General features: G+C 40.5%; 1 protein-coding gene across 2 annotated transcripts; it reads left to right on the top strand.

The window, feature by feature from the left end:
- The first annotated feature begins 572 nt into the window (after positions 1–572).
- Bckdhb (Branched chain keto acid dehydrogenase E1 subunit beta) lies at positions 573–14,271 on the top strand. 2 transcript variants are annotated; one of them, XM_076799932.1, is made up of 8 exons: positions 575–1,180; positions 1,884–1,961; positions 2,651–2,853; positions 3,137–3,292; positions 5,361–5,532; positions 6,406–6,551; positions 11,739–11,825; positions 13,420–14,271. In XM_076799932.1, exons 1-8 carry the CDS (start codon positions 991–993, stop codon positions 13,558–13,560), a joined length of 1,173 nt encoding a protein of 390 aa, XP_076656047.1. In that variant the 5' UTR covers positions 575–990; the 3' UTR covers positions 13,561–14,271. The 2 variants fall into 2 exon arrangements, with proteins under 2 accessions (XP_076656048.1, XP_076656047.1); XM_076799933.1 differs by lacking the exon at positions 6,406–6,551 and having other exon boundaries at positions 573–1,180.
- Positions 14,272–17,231: the final 2,960 nt, after the last annotated feature.

Below are 17,231 nucleotides of genomic sequence, written 5' to 3'. Positions count from 1 at the left end.
AAACGCGACCTCGAAGGTTCGACAAAAAAAAAGAGGCCTTCTGATCGGGCGCCAGGCACCGGAAGGGTACCGCGTGAAACACGATGATTTCTCTGGAGAAGCCGAGCCCGGAATAACGGGAATGGCCCTCGCGACTGGACGGATCTTGCAGGTCGAAATAACGATTCACGATACGGAGATTTCTCTATATATGTCGCCAAGAACTGGACGATAAATGTCGCGGAAGTATCCCCACTACCGCGGGGTATAGCCCGTGAGGGGCCGCGAAGCTCGAGAGGCCTCGAGATGTCTCTTGGACGATACACGACGCTGGCATGGCCCGTGTTTGTTGACATATATCGAGAACTCACGGTATTGGCTCCAGTTCTTCAATCTGAGTCAAGGGGTTTAGAAAGCACGCGGCCGCACCAGTGTCTCCAGGTGGAGAAAATCGAGGGGAATACAATGTACCCCCTCTCTGATGACTAGAGTAACATGTAACACGTTGCGCGTGCGCGACGGTGATTCTAGACGCCACGTCACCAGTCTACGGTCTTAGTGGGGGATATAATAGGATAGTGGAAGGGGAAAAGAAGGAGAGCACTTGGTAGCACTTTTGGTAGCACTTGGCGACACTGGGCCGCACCCGAGAGCCCGCGCTCTTTGTAGTACGTCGTAGTCGTGAAGTAAAACTCGAATTAATTTCATTATCGAAGCACGCATATCACAATAAAAATTGTACGACGTCTGAATAAAGTGCATTCTTGCCGTTATTACGAAGCATGTTATTAGATCGATCGCATTAATTATTATCGGCAGTTCTAGCGTTTAGTAGCCAAACGAACAAATGTTTCTTATCGTTCGACACACAAACTCCTACAATAAGAACGGCAGATACTAATCGAAAAGCAGCGTTTCCAGTGGTGTACGTGCGTTATCTCGAGCCGGTTACGAAATTCGTGAGCCGAGCTCGGAAATATCATATTGTATGTAAATAACCGACGGAAGATAATGTCTTACGCATTATCGTTGCGGTCTTACGAGCGGCATTTATGCACGATGATGCTCAGTGAACTGTCCACGCGGTTAGTGAACACCCGTGGCTCTTTGGTTTTCAAATTGTGGAACGGACATGTGCGACGGAAGAATGTACGGTGCATACATTTCACTTATCACGCGGACAAAAATGCGTTCGATGGCGGTGAGCAAATATTGAAATTTTCTCACAGTAGTGTGTTGTCGCGTACACACAAAGATAACAGATAGACAAGGTCAAGTAGAATAGAACAGATCAAATAAAAATTGTTTGCATTGTGCGCACGAGCATTTCTTTTCTCAATAATTTCAATACTCTTAAATGTTCTTGAATTTTTCTTTTAATCTGAAATTTTACCCAATCAATTTTGTCAAATCCGTAGTTTCACAATTGCGAAACACTATCGAGTTACAATGTTCGGTGCGATGTAGCCAATGACGAAAACACTTTGAGAAAATACAAGATAAAAGGAGATTATTTTTACGTCATCGCAAACACTGTCACAAATAATATTAATTTGTTATTTGTACGCGTATCTAAGCGTAAACGCAATTGTGTCTAAATTTAGTCCCGTTTAAACAGCTACATTATTTTATGCTTATAAATACTTACGGAATATTAGAAATATGTCTCGGAGGTGATAGCTTGTACTTTATTATTTTTACAAATGTTTTTAAAACAACAGAATTATTAGAAATACATTTTACAGACAGAAAAAAATTATTTATAAATCGGACTTATAATTAATTATTGGTTACGAATAAAGTTGTGACCATAACGAGTCGTGTGTGTTTGATTATTGATCATTTCTGAAATTGTAAATGTAGCATGTCGAGGTGGGAAAATTGATGAATCACTTTCGTTTTAGGGCAAACTGAAAAGATGAATATGTACCAAGCCATTAATCATGGACTTCGACTGGCGTTGACGAAAGATCCCACCGCAGGTAACATTAATTTTCCATTTCTTTTTTTCTTTCAGCAGAGAAACGTGAAATTTGTAATAAATATTGCTTGTGTTCTGATCCAATGTTATGAGAACGCGTTGAACGCGTTGAACTTGCTTTATCTTATCGTTCGAAACTCGTTAGATAGTAATAGTAATTGCATTTATGCCCACAACTATTATGTCACTCAATTGTGATTCGTTCAGACAGATCACTGTACTAGCATACAATACGAGAACTACACAAGAAAACCCGAATAAACGATAAAAATGTTACAAACAAGAGGAACAAACTGGAAAAAACCAAACGAATTTTAAATGGAAATGGAAGTATAATTTATTGTTAGTATAAGACTACAATGGTCACGGTCATGATTAAATGTAATACATTACTCCAAATGAATAATTCATTCCTGCGTTAATGTTATTTAAGATTGACTGAGGACGGTGGTAACACTTTTTCGCTCTGAAACATGCTAACGCAGAAATTATTACATTTACAACAAAGATTACAGTCCTTCACAATTTTTATGATAAATGAACCAGCTGAAGCATTAATAAATAAATAATTCTTCTAGCTTCGCTGAAAAACTGAAATCGTTATTCTGATTTAAACCGGGTGAATAATTATGCGGGTCACCGTGTCTATAAGTAATTATCAGAATCTTAATTATTTGTGTTCGTGATTAGTAATATTTGGAGAAGACGTGGCTTTCGGTGGCGTTTTTCGATGCACGATGGATCTTCAGAAGGAATTTGGCAAAGAACGCGTTTTCAATACGCCTCTTTGCGAACAAGGCATCGCTGGATTTGGCATCGGTTTAGCTACCATCGGCGTGACTGCGATTGCAGAAATTCAATTCGCTGATTACATATATCCCGCTTTCGATCAGGTACTTATTCGACAATTCGACATGTTCCATAAACTGCGCAGAATTTACTGCGAGATGTGGGAAATAAGTAAAATAAAGGTGTCGACAAGTTTTGGTGGCAAGTTCATAGCAAATACGGACCAAACTCTGCTCGAAACATGGTCTTGACACCAGAATGACCGCATTTTTCTCGCAAAGTACGATTACAAAGATTGATCAAAATTTGCTCGAAACAGGAAAGTGTTTAGACATTTCCGATTTATGTGCTAGTTTTATTCATTAATTCTTGTTGCTTTGTTGTTAGTTAGTGAATGAGGCTGCCAAAGTGAGATACCGTAGCGGCGGTGAGTTCGACTGTGGCAAATTAACGCTTCGTGCACCTTGCGGTGCCGTTGGTCATGGCGGACTCTATCACTCGCAAAGTCCGGAAGCATATTTTGCACATGCCCCAGGTTTAAAGGTACGTAATAATTATGCTATCACAAATAACGCTTTTATATTTCTTTCGTGCTTCTAAAAATCCCTATTTAACTGTCACGCCCTGGATACCGTAATCAGTTTTCATAATTTATAATTGAATGGAATGTTCCTTGGGCTTAAATGGGTCCATACAGTTGGAGAACCTTAGTTTATTATGTTAGAAAATGAAAAATATTAATCGTTTGTTCTAATGCAAATGATTCTTGCCGATCCTCTCATAAGGCACCGTGTAAATTGCGGCACGAATCTTCTGCTCCGTAAAACCTCCAAATAGCGCCACTCGACGTAGTGGCCAAATGCTCAAACTAGTAGACAAAATTACCGACGGTCGGTATTCCTTTGAAAACTACTATTACCGACTGCCGGTAATTTTGTCGACCAGTTTCAGCGTTTCGCCACTACGTCGAGTGGCGCTATTTTGAGATTTTACGGAGCAGATGATTCGTGCCGCAGTTTGCACAGCGCCTTATGAAGGACTCGGTAAGAATCATTTGCACTAGAACGAACAATTAATATTTCTTATTTTCTAACATAATAAATTGACTTTTTCGAACAGTATGTACGCATAAAACACCATTGAATGTTCCATGATGTACAAAGTATCTTTTCATCGATGATTAAATGAATTATCGATGGCTTCATGGTGCAGGATGCGAATGTATATTCTTGAGATGTGATTCTTGCCAAATCGTTCATAAGGCACTGTGTATTCGGCGGCACGAATCATTTTCTCCGTAAAATCTCCAAATAGCGCCACTCGACGTAGCGGCGAAATGCTCAAACTGTTAGCCAAAATTACCGACAGTCACTATACATGGGTGCGTTATACTTACTGTATTTGCCGCTAGATGGGTGCACTATCACGTTTTCGAATGAAAATGTCTAAAACACATGTATCCGAGGGTCCTTGCAATTATTGTGGACATATTTGAGATTCATTAATAAATTGTGAAATGGAGATCCATAGAAAGTGGCGGAGATTATTTTGTAGAGTGGAATGCATTTAGTTTGCTGCAATTCTTATTTTGCATAAAGATTCGCAGTCTAGTAAATAGCAAGTTAAATGTCCCTTTCAAAGAGACACTAAAATTTCTGTTACTAAATATTTGTATCAATAAACTTCCCTGCCCAACTGCACCTAAATAGGACGATCATTTCCCTAAATAATGAATAAAGAAATGCGCTCGAGTTGCTGATGGGTGACCCGAGAATATTGTCCGAGGATTAAAGAGTTAATAGAGTGAACTGCGCGAAGTTATGGCGAGAGGTAAGAAAAAAGAAACTCTGCGAGCAATGGCGAACGAATTTCTATGTCCATGGATACACTTTGCGGCGCTAGGTTGCGCGTTGCCTATAGTCGTCGTCGGCTCTCAACTTTCTTGAAGAGATTCCATGAATATTGTACGACACATGTACTTTGCGTATGCATGAAGAAAGTTTTCCTCGCGAACACACAAAGCACCGCTGCACAGCTACTATACATCCCGATTACGCGAACTACGTCGCGCAACATCGCGCCGACATTTCCTGAAGCTGAAAGATCGCACGGTCCTCTTCAATAGAACACATCTGCCGCGTAAACAAAGATGCAGCCTAACCGACACCTAGATTTATTCGTCAGCCTAAATAATACGTCGGGTACGACGTTCAGCGTGGATCAAAGAATCTCCTCGACGATATATGTCGCTGGCAAGACCCGTGTTGTTGACATATATCGAGAAAACACTGTATCACGTATTCAAGGTAATAAGTGGACTGCGTTTATGACAAAAACGAGTAGATCAAACGCAAAACAGTTTCGGACTTGACATTTACGGTAGAGGTCCACGAATTTTTAACTTTGCTCGTTCCACAAATAATTATGATCGTAATTACATCGTGTTTGGAGTCATTTTAATGAGAAAAACGAGATGTTGAAAGTTGCATAAGAAAAAATCGAAAAATTAGAAGAGTTGGGGTTGAAATTTCGACAGTTACGGTAGAGATGGTTTAGACAGTTACGGAGCGAATACTGTACAGTGATATCTAACCGAAGGTTCTTTTTCCAGATCGTTATTCCCCGAGGTGCGAGCCAGGCCAAGGGTCTCTTGTTGAGCTGCATAGAGGAACCGGATCCCTGCATCATGTTCGAGCCGAAAATATTATACCGCACGGCGATCGACGAGGTGCCGACAGCTCATTATAAGATAGAGATCGGCAAAGCTGAGATTGTGAGAGAAGGTGGGCGTCCAGAAAGATAGACGAGCGCCTGGAATCATTCGCTCGTTATGTCGCGTAACGCGACAAATATTCTCACGATTTGACGCTAATGCTCGGCTGTCGCTTATGCAGATTTTCGTAAATATGCACCGTGCAATGTCTCCCGTGAAGCTGGATTTCTACGTGAGAGTCTGCGTCGATAGTTGCTTTCGAAAGTGGGAGAGACCGGGGCTATTTGACTAATTTTTAACGTGTCGAATTTTTATAAACGCGCCATTGGCATTTTCTTAACTTCTTGCATACCAAAAGTTTGCATACTTACTTAGCCATACAGGAATTTCAAAAGTCGCTTTAATCGAGGCTGGTTGGTCATTTTTATACTTCGACCAATGCGAAGAAACGAGTTAAGAAACCCCCAGGGATTGACTGATTTATTTTTGGGTATTCACGAAATTTTTAGCTTTTTTTCTTTCCAATCGATTTTCGGACGTTTGCTTTATTAAATGCTTTCAGAAAAAAAAAATCAGAGCCAGATTTAGAGCGGATTTATTTCTGTAGAATTTGGTTCCCCGATTTTCCGTGAAATCGTAAATTCGATGTGCCGATACTTTTTGGAATCACTGTAGTCGCAGGCCGCGTGTGCCACGGGAATAACGAGCCGTCATTCTAGAATATAATATTTATCGGTCGCAATCGTCCTTTCATTGTCCAATCGGGTTGCACGCGACGTAGTCCTGAAACAGGATACTCAACCGGGGAATAACTGGCGCGGCGCGGAGCGGCGCGCACACAGTCGTCGTAGCAATACACCTCGAACGCGAACGCGTAAGGTGAAACGATCGGCCGCGATAACCGGTGTGCGTGTGGTGTACACGTGTGCGATTCTGCACGTAGGTGATGCGGTGACACTCGTGGGCTGGGGCACTCAGGTGCATGTGCTGTTGGAGGTGGCCGATCTCGTCCAGGAGAAGCTCGACGTGTCCTGCGAGGTGATAGACCTCGTTTCTATCCTACCTTGGGACGCGGAACTCGTTTGCAAGGTAATTTCGTCATTATAATTTGCTCTGTTTTCTTCGTGCGTTAATGCAACCGGATCGTTTGCATGGCATTACGTTTTAAACCGCGTGTGTTACGTTCGCGAGCGTATGTATTACGTGGGCCCGTATGTCCTTCGCGTAACAAAGACGGTGAGAGGCACGAGCACCCGTGGCATTTCACTTCGAGCGTGCACGGTTTATTGAGGAAGAACTGTTTCATTTAATTGAGCCGGGGCACCACGGAATTTTGATTAACGATGCCATCTGTCGAATGACCGGTTTTCACATTATTATTTTTTTTTTTTTTTTTTGGAATTATATGGAGACCCTCTCGCACGTACGCGGGGATCGAAGAAATTTCTTAATCAAGCGGAATTTTCGTTTCATTTCCAATTACGGAGTGTGATCGAAATGAAAAAAAGATTAATAGGATTTTTGCACTTTTTTTTATTCGGAATTTGCCGTTCTATTGAAATTGAGGGTGACACCATTCAGAAAAGGGATCTTCGTATCTATTTTCTGCGTCCACTTGTCACAAAACTGATATTACTATATTATTGATTGCTTCGAATCCGGTAATTTTTATTTAAAAAATTCTCGCGTACTGTTCAAAACAGTGGCGGGCGCGTTTGCCTCGATCGTCCCCGCCATAACGCCCACTGCCCCCTTCCTGTAAGCGTCGTTACCATGGAGAAAGGACGCGCTTCGCCTGAGGCGTATTGCTACGGAGGTACGTACGGTGGGTCAACGAAGACTGGTGGGGGAGTCAAGCGTTTGAGGGGCCCCAACCGTGTCCGGCACTGGTTTGAATTAACGAAGATACTTCGACAGAGTTTGTGGAACACACTGTACGTCCATTTCGATATTTACGAAACGGAGCAAATGGACTTTTTCTAAAAAGTAAAAACAATCGGGGAAAAAATGATTACCAGATAATTGCTCTTTCTAATGCCACAAATTAGGCTTGAAATGTTCGCTCGACTGTTTCGCTATCCGAAACAGAAATGTCCCTTTCATCTCACCTCACCGCTCCTATTTGGCAATCTCTCGGTGAACCGAAACGTACCTGTTGATTCCGACGCCATTCGATTTGGAAACCACCGTGGAAAGAAGCCGGCACCGATTATTATAAATTCGTAAAAAAAGAAAGATTGCACTATGATTATACGCGCACCGTTTTTGCGGGAATGCATTTCCGCGAGCCATTATTTCGTCACCGTGATTTACGCCCGTATAATATTGTGCATCGTTCCTATGCACCGGCCGTAAAAAAGCGTTATTCGGACACTAGCCGATTGTTCGACGTCGTACAGATATTATTGTAAAAAAGTCGTAAAACGTTGATGTCCTTTCACGCGATTGTATTATTCCGTTGCGCGCGGTATGAAACGGCACCTTTCGGAATGGCACCGACGGAACACAGTTGTTACATGCGTATAAACATATTTCGTTTTTTGTTCTTCTCTCCTATTTTTTGCCGTAATTGATACGCCGCTTTATTGTCCTGTAACAACTGGTCGACCTCAGGCCGCGAAATTACTTCATCGTTGCGACACCAGCGAATTGTTGTTCTCACGAGCAACTTCCTTGCAGTGAATGTCTCTCACCTATCGACGACGTTTTAACGTGTTATAGAGACGTACAATACCGGTCACCGTGTACAGTGTTTCCTCGATATATGTCCACAACACGGGTCTAGCCGGTGACATATATCGGCCAGGAGATACTATTCTTTAGAGGCCTCGGTTCATGGTCCTGGGACATGGTACCTGGGACTTTTATCGGCTAGATATTTGTGACATATATCTGTAACTCTGACCAATAGCAATTTTTCCAAAAAATTTTTTTTTAACTTAAAAGAAAAATCCAATTCGTCCAATATTGAGGAAGTTATTGTCCTTTCAAAAGTGTCTGAATATTACTGTGGTTCACTGTGTGTGTAACAAATGAACCGCGAATCTTTATGATGCGTTGTGAGCACGCGTTTCCCTCGTCCGCGAAGATCTGGTGTCCTACATGTTAAAGGCCCTTTCCGTTCTGTGTCGGCGCGCGCAACGAAAACGCAAACGAAACCGGCATTCACTCGTCCGAATTACGATACCCGGGGATACAGCGGCGGACACTAAATATCGCGTCGATTTATGCTAATCGATCTTTAGTCGCTTAATGATATGCCGATTGTACGGTATGCACATTATTCTCGCGCGTGCACACAACCGAGCCGTGAACAGGCGCGAGAGGTGGCGGCCGTAATTGGAAACCCGTTTCGCGTAATTTCGATACGTTCACGGATTCACCGAGCACGACGACGCGCCCCTCCCCCCCCCCCCACCATTCCGAAACCGGTCAACAATTATTTCCCGTCAACAACGTAATCGTTCGTTCTTTATTTGTCCGGTTCGTAAAGTTTGACAAAATTCAACTATGCACGTCTGTCAAATTTCGTTAGAGCACATTTATTGCCTCGCAACATTATCAACGTTTAATTACTCGCATACGGTAATTACTTACAATCTCAAACATTTATTTTACATTAAAGCAGTTATTTCATTTGGTAAAAATTTATCTATGTTGGAGTTGTGTAAAGTTCCATGTAGAAAGTTATGTAGAAAGTGGTGTGCGGGTAACTGAAGGTTAGGGGGGGGGGGGGCTTCCCGTGCAACAACAGTAAAAACAAATGATTTCTAAGAATTTTTTTGTAGGGTAACTATATTGTACAGGATTGGGCATTTAAAACCTTTATCTTTGGAGATAAAAGTCCATGCACCGGACCAAATTCGCTTGGCTCATAATCTCAAGTGACTATTGTATGTGTATAAGTGGAGGCGTCAAGGAGATATGAAGGTCAACTCTGTATTTTTAAATGGAACGGTACGGCCTTTTATTTACATTCTGATCGAGTTTTGCTAGACGAATACAATGGCCTGCTATGAAGGTCGCTCAAGGTCACTCAGAGTCCACTGCAATAGAAAATGAATTCCCTCAGATTCTATAATACACAAAACGATAATGAAGCGCCCCGTCACAGTGATTAGAACACAAGTGAGAAATTTTGTCGAAGTTAGACTTTGTGCTGGGATTTATTACAAAATGCGTGTTTTAAGTGTTCATTAACGCGTTGAAACGGCGTTAAGTTTGCCGGCCGAATGTATAAATTGAGGACCGTACCGATCGCTGTAGTAAGGTCACCTGAAATTGGAAATGTCACGGTAACTTGCGCGCCGGCGTATAGAAGTCGCGAGAGCACTATCGAGTTACCCGTTCCTAATGATTTACAACACGCGCTTAGGCTCGCCTACGTGTCTTAATTACGGAGCACCGATCGGCTTGTTTCTAACGTCGATCACCGCCCATGAAATCGACGCTCGCCAACAAAACGATTCGTCCGGCCTGTTGTATTAATGCATCGCTTAGCGTCAAGTCGCTTATAAATTATTGTTACGCCGGCTCGTATGGGACGGCGCATAAATCATTCACGAATTGAACCGTGAGCCCGTGCCTTCGTTCGCACATGGAATTACCTCCCCTTGACACGTGTTAGGGTATTCAATGCGCCTACGTGTGTAGACACCGCGCCGGTTCTTGTCCAATTCGAAATTACGGACACCTGAATCCCATCAGACGTTTGCTACCGACAGTGCTCAACGAAATAGCAACAATTACTAAACAGTGGGTTTGCATTAAGATTAGGTTCACCGGACACAAAAACCGGCAATTTTCGATTATTTTATAAAAATAACAAGAATTTATTTAGTCAGATTTTTAGCGGTTTTCACCGTAAATACATATCCCAAGGAACGAATGTTTTGAATAAATTTTCTGTAAATGCTTCTTTGCAATCTCAATAGTTGTACATTACACAATTAAACAATTTAGAACCTGCCATTTTGTCTAGAAATTTAGATTAGCAAATTTTTATTAGTAAAGTAGTAAATTAGTAAACTAGTAAATTAGTAAACTAGTGAATTAGTAGCCTAGTAAACTAGTAAATTAGTAAACTAGTAAATTAGTAAATTAGTAAATTTGTGGCCTAGTAAACTTGTAAATTAGTAAATTGGTAAATTAGTAAATTAGTAAACTAGTAAACTAGTAAATTAGTAAACTAGTAAACTAGAAAACTAGTAAATTAGTAGCCTAGTAAACTAGTAAATTAGTAGCCTAGTAAACTAGTAAATTAGTAGCCTAGTAAACTAGTAAATTAGTAGCCTAGTAAACTAGTAAATTAGTAGCCTAGTAAACTAGTAAATTAGTAGCCTAGTAAACTAGTAAATTAGTAAATTAGGAAACTAGTAAACTAGTAAGTTAGTAAACTAGTAAATTAGCAAACTAGTAAACTAGTAAATTAGTAAATTGGTAAATTAGTAAATTAGTAAACTAGTAAACTAGTAAATTAGTAAACTAGTAAACTAGAAAACTAGTAAATTAGTAAACTAGTAGACTAGAAAAGTAGTAAATTAGTAGCCTAGTAAACTAGTAAATTAGTAAACTACTAAACTAGTAAATTAGTAAATTAGGAAATTTATAGCCTAGGAAACTAGTAAATTAGTGAACTAGTAAACTAGAAAACTAGTAAATTAGTAGCCTAGTAAACTAGTAAATTAGTAGCCTAGTAAACTAGTAAATTAGTAAACTACTAAACTAGTAAATTAGTAAATTAGGAAATTTATAGCCTAGTAAACTAGTAAATTAGTAAATTTATAGCCTAGTAAACTAGTAAATTAGTAACCTAGTAAACTAGTGAATTAGTGAACTATTAAATTAGTAAATTTACAGCCTAGTAAACTAGTAAATTAGTAACCCAGTAAACTAGTGAATTAGTGAACTATTAAATTAGTAAATTTTAGTAACTATTTTACTAATGTTACTAATTAAACTAACATTTTAGATGATGTAACCTGGAAATGCAGATCGGCATCTCTTCTAGACATCATTCAGCCTGTAATCGAGAAATGCACTTAATCCTAGTTTCCCAACCGTTCGTTTTTATTATTCACATTACCAAATAGTTCTTTTACTTTCGATTCCATAAATTGTTGCACCGATTACACGGATTTCAAGAATGATATATTTTTTCCCCCGATACTTTTCCCCGTTTACCCTTTCAGTTGTTGCGCAATATATAATGGTCCGTAAAAGTCTCGAGAGGAATCTCATTATGCAAACGGTTTAATGTAACGCATAATGTTGCAGTCAGCGAAGAAAACGGGACGAGTTGTGATCGCACACGAAGCACCGCTAACGAACGGATTCGGAGCGGAAATAGCGTCGACCATTCAGGTAAATATCTTTTTTTTATTTTCTCAACGGAGATAACAACGTATGGAATATAAACCGTAAAAAATACATAGCAACTTTTCAGAGATTTTTTGTAGAAAGTAGTATTCAATTTGACGCCAGATGGCGTCATCCGTATCAGCGCACAGTGTTCGATTCGATGCCAGATGGCGTGGTCCGTAGATAAAGTGTTAAAATTGTGCTGTTATTTGCAAAGCGGATTTACATAAAATTTGTTTAAGACCTTGTATAAATTGAACGTTACATATTGTTTACATAATTATATCGATTCCGTAGCAGTAATGAAATAACAATATTGTAAATGTTGGCATGTTCAATAACGCGGAACAAGTAGTAGTTAAAGCGCGCGTCAATATAATAATTTATCCGGACTGTCTATACGTTGGTATGTTTAATAGTTGAACGAAATTTTAACTGGTGCAGTTACGAAATTATTTACAGGTATTAAGCGCGAACCAGTTCGCTGCCTAAAATGCATTAGAATGCATCGTTGGAATGTGGCAGGATATCATTATACGTGTTTCTGTTACGTCACACGTGTGCACTTCGTGACGGTTCGATACGCTTCGATTTCTTCAGATGTGCAAACGCGTCCCTTGCAAAATTTTGAATCCCGGATTAAGCTACAAATTCTTCGATCCTACACGAACTGTACAAATTAATTCCCTGCCCTTTCTTTTCACAATTACCAAAATGCGTACTCTATCGTTCAGAAACTTGGACACAGTTGAAAACAATTTTTATCAAACTAGTTGCAGATTTTTGTTACTAATGAATTTTTTCATGAAAGTTGTACTAGCATATTCGTGGCACTTTTCTGATTACAATGAGTCCAAACACGACGCTTTTTGGACATTATTTAACTGTTCAATCCACGATTCTTGCACGCCCTCTATTATCCGAACGGACGATGGCTAAATCGATCAATATTAAATACAAACAGTTCAATCTAAAGCGAGTCAGTGCAAATCTGTAAAGACCCAATCTAACACTACAGCTAGACAACTGTTTGCATTTAATCTTTTATTTAAATATTTTAAATATTTTCTCTAAAAATTTAAATCCTATATCAAAGTCTTAGATTACTTGTCTGCAACGTTAAAGTTTATACTAAGGACGCCAATATGACGAAAGTCGTCCTCAAAGTGTAAACAATGGGGAATTTTGATATCATCGGTTCGGATAATCGAGGTTGCACTAAATCGTGGATCAAACGGGTACATGTGATCCAAAGTGCATCGTGTTTCGGCTCGTTTTCACCAGAAAAATGTCACGAGTATCATGGTAACAGTTTCGTAAAGGACTATCCAAACGTGAAAAAATATTGTCACTGAATTAGTATAGTTTGATCAAATTGCACGAATTGCATTGTGTTTGGGCTCGTTTTAATCACAGAAACGTCACGAATATGATGGTAAAAGTTTCACAAAGAAATAATTAAAGACAATACAGTTTTATCAATGAACGACTCCTTGAGCTTCTCAATGTTGCCGAATTCCTGAGCCCCTAGGGAAGTAGCAATTGGAGACACTTGACGAGAGATTTTCTAACGCTAAATTATTATGTTTTTAAATAGGAGGCCTGTTTTTTGAATCTGGAGGCACCTGTACAAAGGGTGACAGGTTGGGACAGCCCCTTCCCCCACGTCTTCGAGCCGTTCTACCTGCCTGATAAATGGCGGTGCTTCGCCGCTGTCAGAAACGTCCTGAACTACTGAAACTGAAACCGGGGATGTTCTCCCGAGCTGCGGTACAGTGAAACACGTCGGAAACCTGTTGCCTAGCTGGACAGCGCCCACGCGAGATGAACACGCCGCCGTCTGCACCATCGATTTCTTTCATTCTTTGTGTACCAACACTCCGCTGCTCGTTCTGGACTGATTCAGAGATTATTTTTATCTGCGCGTTATTTGTCCGGGGAATTTATTTCTCCTCAAATTGTCACTCTTCACTTTATATGTCACCTGAACTAATGGTTAGTTGACACGAGTAAGTTAATCATTTTTTTACGAGAAATAACGAATGGTTCCATTAAAAATATTGGTGGTGACCTTCGTGTCACCTCTACCCTTCCACCTAAAAGAAGTCGAGTGATTCACTTCAAACGGGACACCCTGTACATTGCTGTTCTCCGTCCCGCGATTGACGAAGAAAATTTTGCAGAAAAATCCACAGTTCAATTTCAGATTTCAATTTTATTGGTGGTGACCTTCGTGCGACCTCTACCCTTCCACCTAAAAGAAAAGCAAACCATTAACATACATACTAGTCACTTCAGTGGTGTCGAGTGGTTCACTTCAAATGGGACACCCTGTACATTGCTGTTCTTCAATTACAGATTTCAATTTTATTTCATATTTGTACTTGGTACAATTTGTTCTAAATTGAAATTATACTATTTGTGTGGCGTTTAAAAGAAAAAGAAAAAAAAAAATCATAAAAGCGATCGTTTAGTCACTCTACGAAAATAAATGTTCCATAAATTTGCAGTTTTTGATAACTTTGTTGTTAACAAAAAAAAAAAAAAAAATTTCACTGTGAAAATTATTCTAAAAATTAAACTTCTGTGTTTAGGATTTGGATAGTCCTCAGGATCAGGTTTTTATTGTTCGCGTTGCGGACGCAGAATCCGCGTCCCTGGCCCGGTTTACCGCGCAAATACTTTCCTGCTCAAACTAATCGCGCGAAAGATGATACACATTGTCTCGTCGGAGCGGGCCGCAACAAGTTAGCGGCGACCGACGAGTCCCGATACTCGCAATTAGAATGTTCGGTTCGGTTCTTATTATCTGGGTCAAGTCTGTCTTTAGCAGTAAAATCGAGATAGACCACGGGTCATGCGTGGCAACGTAATATCTCAATCAAGGCTCCTGGCTCAGGTGTTGCTCGGCGGGTCGGTTGTCCCCGCCTATCCTCGGGGAACAAGAGAGGAGAGATTCGTCCGATGGAATCGGCGATTTTACTCGGAAGCCTGTCCTGTCGGCCAATTTAACCGGCAACCGGTGATCCCCCGTCGACCGGGACCTTGTAATCGATGCGGAAATGACCGACAACAACGATGAATAATGACGTGAACGAAGAATGTCGCGCCGACACGATAAGCATCGTCGCTCGCGGAAAGGTTAACGATCACGAACGATCCGCGCAGTGCCGAACAAACTATTAGCCACGCGAACAACTTTCCGACGTTCTTCTTAGCAAACGAAAGCCCTCCATATAGAAAATAATAGAAAAATAGAGAATATTTTACTCCAAGTACTTCCCTTCGTTAGCTACCACTAGCCCACGATGCTATAGTATGTGCAAATTTCGAAATTAATAACATTTTTGTTTCATTCCTGTCGCGAGGAATTTCCTAGTCCCCGATAGAAATATTCCCGGTAAAATTAATTATCTACCGGCGGTTAGTCTACAATTTTGTATTTTAAAAATTTTCTTTTTAACCTTCCATTTGGCACAGCACAATTATTGTACAGTCTATGAACAGATTTATTAACTATTATTCGCATAAAGTCTAGCCATAACCTATCTTTCATCTTTGATAATACAGTGTCCTCTCCGTAACTGTCGCGAAGGTCTCTACCGTAACTGGGAGAGGCCTGTTTCAGTGCTATAGTATGTGCAAATTTCTACAGTGCAAGAAAGCATATCAATTAATAACATTTTTGTTTCGTTTCTGCCGCGAGGAATTTCCTAGTCCCCGATAGAAATATTCCCGGTAAAATTAATTATCTACCGGCGGTTAGTCTACAATTTTGTATTTTAAAAATTTTCTTTTTAACCTTCCATTTGGCACAGCACAATTATTGTACAGTCTATTAACAGATCCATTAACTATTATTCGCATAAAGATCCGCAGTCTAGCCATAACCTATCTTCTCACTTTGATAATACAGTGTCCTCTCCGTAATTGTCGCGAAGGTCTCTACCGTAACTGCGAAAGCCCCGTTTCCCCGACTGGGTTTGGCGATGCGTGGTCTAGCATTGTCATGCTGAAAAATTACATTGTCATGTCTTTTTGCATATTCTGGACGTCAGAAACTTATTCAAGTGCCTAGAAATTGGACGGCTGATTTTTATGCAACATAAATATTCTGTGCATAAATTGCACGGTACAGGGACACTTGTTATTTCTCTTAATAGCTTTGCGGAGTTGAAGTCAGCGCAACGGTGCTTATAAATTATTTCAGTGTAATTTTTTTTTGGATCGGACCCGTAGGTATCTGGACCGTGTTATTTATTTCAAAAATTATCCAGACATTTTCGGAGGTTCTCCGGACCTTGAAAGGGTTAAGGGTCTGGGAAAACGGAGGCAGAAGGGGCAGGACGAAATAATCGAAGGAAGTGTGCGGTGCCGCAGTGAGCTCACACCGTATTTTGTAATTTGAAAGGGAAACCACATTCTTTCACTGTGTATTATGATACGTGAAAGTTGGCAACGGTGCACACTGTCGAACCGCACGGGCAAGCTGAAACCGGAGGGGGTGAGAAGAAGTGAGACGAACGGGTTCACTGCGGAGGAGTGAGATAGATAGAGAGAGGGGGAGAGAGAGAGAGAGAGAGAGAGTGGGAGAAAGAGAGAAAGGACGAGCGAGGGAGAGGGAGAGAACAGCGCGGAAAGGAACAGAGAGGAAGATACTAAGAGCCAATTGCCGCGAAGGCGTAGACTATATCGAAGGTCGACGAGTTGCCTTTTTATTAGTCGATTTTTGCGGGAATAGAGCAACGGTTCTGTGCACGCTAACATATGGCACCGACGCGCTTGCAGTCCTCGCGAACTCGAAGATTTTCGATCGCTCCAGCCTGATGCGCCTAATCATCTCCCGTCGGAGGGCTTGCAAAATTCGAATTTGCCCCAATTTTCAAAATGCAAAATAAAAGTGGACAGATTTTTGCAAAAATTTCAATTCCCTCTAACCCTTGCAATTCATACAACCGAAATAGTACACACTTAAATTCGACAAAAGTAGTCTCCGCGTACCCCTCAAAATGGAATAACTTTTCTAAAATTGGCCCGCATGGATTTTTACCCAATTTGCATTTATCCCGATTTTTAATACGTCGATTATCAATACGCTAGTCAAAATCGCCTCTCTACGTCTTTTAAAGTAGAGCAATTTTTCTAGAAGCGTTCTGGACATATTTTTGCAAAATTTCAATTTGTCCTAATTTTTAATACGTCGCTTATCAATACGCTAGTCAAAATAGCCTCTCTACGTCTTTTAAAGTAGAGCAATTTTTCTAGAAGCGTTCTGGACATATTTTTGCAAAATTTCAATTTGTCCTAATTTTTAATACGTCGCTTATCAATACGCTACTCAAAATAGCCTCTCTACGTCTTTTAAAGTAGAGCAATTTCTCTAGAATCAATCTGTTTAGATTTTTGCAA

The sequence above is a fragment of the Halictus rubicundus genome, chromosome 14 (genome assembly GCF_050948215.1).
Source record: "Halictus rubicundus isolate RS-2024b chromosome 14, iyHalRubi1_principal, whole genome shotgun sequence".
Lineage (NCBI taxonomy): Eukaryota > Metazoa > Arthropoda > Insecta > Hymenoptera > Halictidae > Halictus > Halictus rubicundus.
The sequence above is the reverse complement of the archived record's forward strand: the minus strand, read 5'-3'. Positions and strand labels throughout refer to the sequence as shown.